The 6,000-nt window shown below is 41.6% G+C and overlaps 1 protein-coding gene across 1 annotated transcript in view; it reads right to left on the minus strand.

Annotated features, from left to right (window-relative positions):
• Nucleotides 1-617: 617 nt before the first annotated feature.
• The window catches only part of LOC133648506 (lebercilin-like), a 7,412-nt gene continuing 2,029 nt past the window's right edge, over nucleotides 618-6,000 (minus strand). Inside the window, exons 2-8 of the mRNA XM_062044669.1 lie at nucleotides 5,918-6,000; nucleotides 4,770-4,990; nucleotides 4,388-4,693; nucleotides 4,167-4,304; nucleotides 3,992-4,088; nucleotides 3,622-3,743; nucleotides 618-1,726 (exon numbers count right to left, since the gene is read on the minus strand). The exon at nucleotides 5,918-6,000 is cut by the window's right edge and continues 312 nt beyond it. Of these exons, the coding sequence (XP_061900653.1) occupies nucleotides 821-1,726; nucleotides 3,622-3,743; nucleotides 3,992-4,088; nucleotides 4,167-4,304; nucleotides 4,388-4,693; nucleotides 4,770-4,990; nucleotides 5,918-6,000 (1,873 nt within the window). The 3' untranslated portion in view covers nucleotides 618-820. The remainder of the gene's footprint in view (nucleotides 1,727-3,621; nucleotides 3,744-3,991; nucleotides 4,089-4,166; nucleotides 4,305-4,387; nucleotides 4,694-4,769; nucleotides 4,991-5,917) is intronic.

Below are 6,000 nucleotides of genomic sequence, written 5' to 3' on the forward strand. Positions count from 1 at the left end.
AACACAGCATTCGTAGAAAGATACGACCCAAAAAAAAGAGCAGTTTCGTAACTGCTGCGGAAAGCTGATCAGAGCAAAAATACTGGGTTTTCTGTAAAACTGGTGTTATCGTCGTTTTAGGGATCAAACACCTCTAGGTGGGTTTTATTTGGTGGGAAATGGCCTAAAATGGCTCTTTGCATGCTGAAGGTTGGAGACCCCTGTAATAGAGTAATCTATTGATTGTTTTGTTCATTTAATCGAGTAACACACTTTATAGCTTAAATGCAGATTTTAGGGAAAATAGTAAAACAATTTTTTCACTTGCAATAAACTTAAAAAATTTTTTTATAAGTATACATCATCAACATTGAAATTGCACTTTTAACATGTGTGCATTATCAAAAGATAGAAAAAAATCTCTGCTGTTCTCTGCCACAGAGATCACAGCACCCACGCGCCACCTCTCTCATGTGTGCTCGATTGCAGCGGCCGTGCGGAAACTATGTCCGCCTATTTAAGGTTTTGTGCACTCTATGCGGTCTGGATTTTTTCATTTTTTATTCATTACACTCATTAAACGATTAATCGAAGCAACAGAATATAAATCAAAGCTTTTTGACAAATAAATTAACCGATTAATCGTTGCACCCCTATTTATAGACATATTTATAAAGACAAATGACGTATCATGTATTTAACTAAATAATGTAATAATAAATACAAAACAGAACAGGACAAGTGCACTAAATTTAAAATCAAAACAGGTGAAAGTGCAACTAAAAAAATAACTATATTCGACACACACTCGAGTGCTAAGTTTGTTTTCCTTTTAAAAATGTCATAAGGTTAGTTCTTCGATGTCATCATCAAACGAAGGTATGGCGACCACAGTTGGCCGGCTTTCTACAATGTGACGGGTGTTCGAGGAGGCCAACGGCGGCGCTGACGTGCTGAAGTTCATGCGTCCCACGCGTGTACCCGAACGTACGCTGTTGCTGCTCACGTCATGGACGTCCGTTCTGATAGCGTCACCAGAAGGTGTCGCCAGAGAGCCGAACAGCTGCTGCATGAGAATGGACTTTTTGTTCTTTGAGAGGCCATCATTCTCTTGCTTTTTGTCAACTTCTGCCCCACGGAGGCTAAAAACACCAATCGCTTGTAAAGCAGAGTCCCCGCCCTCTTTGATAAGAGGCGCAGGGACACTTCGGGTATTCCCGAAAGAAGGCACATAGCTCCCGAAAATTAAGTCCTCATCGGATTTTTGGGATCGCAAGCTTCGTCTACGTCCGACTTCCCTGTTTCCATCTCCAGCGATCAAACTTGCATCCTCCACACCATAGGAGGGACACTCAGATGGAGCCGCATTAAACTCAAAGGTGTCGCTGAAGATGGGTTTCCGCACCCCCTCATTTTGAAGATCGATTTCCCGCATTTTCGCCAGCAGTTGGTCCTTTCTGCGACGTGCCTCGACCGCCTCATGGTTCCACCTGTCTACTTCCTCTTGGACATTGCCGCTCTTCCTGCTGCTGCTGCTGCTGCTACTGCTCCTATCCCTCAAATCTACCAAGAAGCTGGCTCTTGTTTTGTCCTCGTCCTCCTTGTCTCCTATCTCCCACCCTGTTGGTCGTTGTTCTTCTTTCGGCTCCTGCTCTTTCGTGCCTCTTACGTCTTCTGTCTTTTGATGCTGCTGCGCCCTGTTTGGACGTTTGTCCGCCTCTGCTGGTTCATCTGCCTTGTCCATTTGCTGGTGACATCAAACGGGACAAAAGACATGCTTGAAGTTTGACAGCAAAATTTCTATAAAATTTGCCTAAATACGATTTTTTGGTCTCACATCCAATCTGGTTTTGAGTCCCGATTCGATACTTTGACAATAGATCATACAAATGTAAATGTTTAATAGCATATAACATAAGTAAACACAAAAACATTGTTATAAAGCTTATCTTCTTACATTTTGAACGTGCTTGTATTGTTGTAAATCATATTATTGGCTATATACTATTGGCTCCCATTTAACTCATTTGGGTTTTGCCCTCGAATACTTCCTGTATCCAGAGATATACTCCCTGAGTTTGTAAAAATAATAAACATAACCAAAAGTTATTTTGTAATAATAAGAAAAAGAAAAACATCAATGTAATCAATTTAGTATTGCTATATACTGATACTATATTAGGTATTGATAGTAACATCTAAATCGATCGTCCCAATTTACAAAAGCGCTACATTAATCTAATCCATTATTATTATTATTATTATCATCATCATCCATCCATTTTCTACCGCTTGTCCCGTTTGGGGTCGCGGGTGGTGCTGGAGCCTACTATTATTATTATTATTACATTGAAGCTTTAGCGTTTAGGTTGTGTCGACCTGCTCGGTGTGTGTGTGTATCATGCTTATTTTCCTCTAGTCTTCCAGTATTAATCGTACTTGGAAAAGACTTGGGCCCTGATTTACTAAAACTTTGCGTGTACTAAGGCATGTGCAAACTTGATCTACTAAACGTGTGTAAATAGGATTGCGTGTGTTAAGTGAGCAGAACAAGGCGTGCATTCCATTTTGTGTCTCTTGTCTTCATTGATATGCAAAATATATGCTGATCATCAAAACTCCCACAATTCTGGGAGGAAAAGATACAAATATAATCATTTAGCACGCGCAATGTGTTTTATCTACATTCATCACCGTTTTGCGAGCCCTCTTTTGTGTTTTATATAGCACGTGTCGGAAGGATGTGCAAAGTGACCACACTCGGCTGCAGGATCAGTGCTCGCTGCATAGACAGACAATCGACGGACTGACAAGAATCCTTCGTCCTACGGTACATTTGTCAACATTTTGGACGGTGACAAATAAAGAATATTAGACATACCATTTATTCAGTAACATAATTTTATAATTTTTACAGCTGTTGGAGGACTTAAGGAACTGATTAAAACAAATTGAATTGATGCGTTTTAGTGTCCTTTGGTATTTTTTGATGGCGTTTTTTCTTCTTCACATACAATATATGTTATTAAAATATTTATTTTATGAAAAAGCTTTAAATATGCATTTTTTTTAAATCTTGAGTGGAGTAATGTACAGCCTCTCACCAATTAGGGTATGTTAAGCTGTAAAAAAAGATGGTTTCATTGTTGATGCACTGCATGACTGCTTCTAAATTGTCTGCTGCATGTTTGAAAACAAAGCAAAACACCACATGTAGGAGCATGATAACATGAATGTGCAGTAAAGGAGAGTGTCTCTGTGGTGATGCCCCGTATAGTACACAGAAATTTTTAATTTAAACAACACGACTTTTCAATTGCACACGCGGTGTTCGTAGATCACACATAACACGACCACTATTAGTACACGTTATTTCATAAATTGCACACGCTGTTTACCACGTGGTGTTTGGATCTTAGTAAATCAGGCCCTTGCAGACGTGGCTTGTAAATTACATGTTTGTTCTAGCTTGCTGTTAAACTCGACCAGGTGTCCCCCTGAGCGTGCATTCCCTTTGAAGTAATCTTTCACAAGTACAATCTTAAGCACTGGCACACAGCAGCGGTAATGATCAGCTGTGCTTGGCAGCTCATCAGCCGATAAGTTAAAGAAGGCAAATATCGGCCTGATATGATTCTTTACCTTCAGTGATAGATATCCGTCTGGTGCCGGATCACTGCTGACAGAGGGAGGAGGCGAGGGGAAATCCGGGCTGCTCGTTCGGTCTTGGGTCTGCAACGCCTTGGCATGGGTCCTGCTGGGGACTTGTTAGACAAGACAAAATCACTTTTCAAGCACTCAATTCAAATAAGACATGTATGCACATGTTCATGCACAATTTACTTTGTATTACTTCTCTTAAAACAGTTAAGTTAAGCCGTTAAATAGTAGTCGCCACATTAAAAATAAAAACATTTCAATCACCCACAGGCCAACTGGCGCTCGCTTAACTTCTGGCTAGCTTATTGAAGGAAGTCTAAATGACTCAACTAGATGAATAAATGAGGCTTACGCTTTGATTTATTGTCACATTCAGTGACTTTCCGCAATGGGAGTTTCCCCATGCGATGAGCATAAATGTTCTTCATCTCTAACTCCCTTTCTTTTTCCTGCAAAACCAAAGAAAAAGTTAGGATGGCTTGCATTTTTTATGACGTATGATACTGTATATTTGCACAGTTATGCACCCGGAGTTTGTTGGTGAGTTGGTCGAGCTCCTTCTGCAGAGTCTTGATCTCCTCCTGAGCCACGAGCATTTTCTTCCTCTCTGCAGCTAACTGTCTCTGGTAACTGCTGCTGCTCAGCTCCATGTTCCTCTCCAGCTCCTTCCACACAAGCAGGATCGAAATGTGGGACATTACTAAACACACACTTCAAATCAATTTGGAGTGTAAATATGAATTAATACCTTCATCCTGAGTTCAACCTCTTGCGTGCGAGCCCTCTCCTGCTCCAGCTTGAAGGTCAGCTCCTCGCGGGCTCCCAATTCTCGCTGCTCGACCAGCTTATTCATGCGGCCAATGGTCACCTGACTCCTCCTCAGCTGCTCCTCTTTCTCCTTCAGCCGACGCTCTGCAACGCGCTCTCGCTCCTGAGTGCGCCGGAGCCGCTCGCGCAGCACGTGGGTCTCGTTGGCGTGGCATGACAGCATCTTGGAGATTTTGCTCTCTGCGTCCGTGTAGTTCTGCAGGGCTTTCTCTTGACGCAACTGAAGCTGTGGCAGGATGGATGAAAGAAACATTAGAAATGATTTCCTTTAAACATTGTTATCATTCAGAACCTGACCGTACCTGCTTGAGAATACGGTTTTCCTTCTGCAGCTCCACAATGCGCAGCTGCAGCTCACCGTGAGCGTTGCGCAGTTCGTTGATCTTTAGCAGACGGCCCGAAAGCATTTGCTTGGTCAGAGGGTCCAGGTCTTTCGGAGGAAGGGACTCTTTGCTGCGCGAACGCACTCCGCGGTAGCGTCCACCCGGACGCGGTGGGCGAACCCGGACACGTTGCTGCATACCTTTTATATAAAAACATAAGACACTTTCTTGTTGAATACCATGAGGAGGTGTCTTCTAACCTTTCACTGGGAATGTATGTAGTAATATTTCTGCCCATCACAGTGAATAGAACCTCTAAATGTGTCAGCTTGTTTAAGACAAACATACTACTTCAAATCTGTATTAAAAAAAAAAAAATTGCGTTGCTGCTTGTTCTTTGGCTTTTAAAGAGGAAATGTGTGAAGAAAACCATAGAACCAGACACACTTATGACAATATAGCAAATATATAGCAATAAAAGAAGGTGCAACAATTAGTTGACGTTGTCAAACATGGATTTTAAAAAATGACATCAATGTTCATCACTTGTTTTTTTCTCAGTGGGAACAAAAATGCGCCAGACAGCTTGACAAAACATTGTGAGAGAAAACTGACAGTAAAGGAACATTTCTCCTGAACATCTCAAAGACACAAATAACTTGCTCAATTGGCAAAGCAGACCTAGCTTTTCATGGCAGTACGTCTGTGATGCGGGTGAATTTAAAGCGGAGGCATGTTGGACATCTAAAGGATGGGTTCTCTGACTATCCTCTGTAAAATATAGTTAGCTGGCTTGCTAACAGGGAGAGACAGAGTTGCATGACAAATAACTTTAACTATAGACTTTCTAAACACACCACATTTACAAAATTCACTTTTCTTTTTAAGGAAGCTAGATAGCTAGTCGACTATCAAAATTGTCGTTATTTGCAGCCCTAACGTACAAATTAATCTATGTCATGGTTGCTCAGTAGAATATGGTTAACAGTGGTTAACTTCCTTTAACTTGTATGGCAGCTAGGAACACTACAATTTTAACAGGCTGTAGAGTAAAAAAAGGTTTTGTGGTGGTGAGTTTGACCCTGCAACAGGTTATTTATATTTTAGCATGTATGTGCTTGACCCACCTGTATTGTAAGGGGAACTGCTAGAAATCCGGTTTCCCCGTACCCCTACAGGCGGGGTGGGGGACAGTGTCTGATCCCGCGTA

The sequence above is a fragment of the Entelurus aequoreus genome, linkage group LG04 (genome assembly GCF_033978785.1).
Source record: "Entelurus aequoreus isolate RoL-2023_Sb linkage group LG04, RoL_Eaeq_v1.1, whole genome shotgun sequence".
NCBI lineage: Eukaryota > Metazoa > Chordata > Actinopteri > Syngnathiformes > Syngnathidae > Entelurus > Entelurus aequoreus.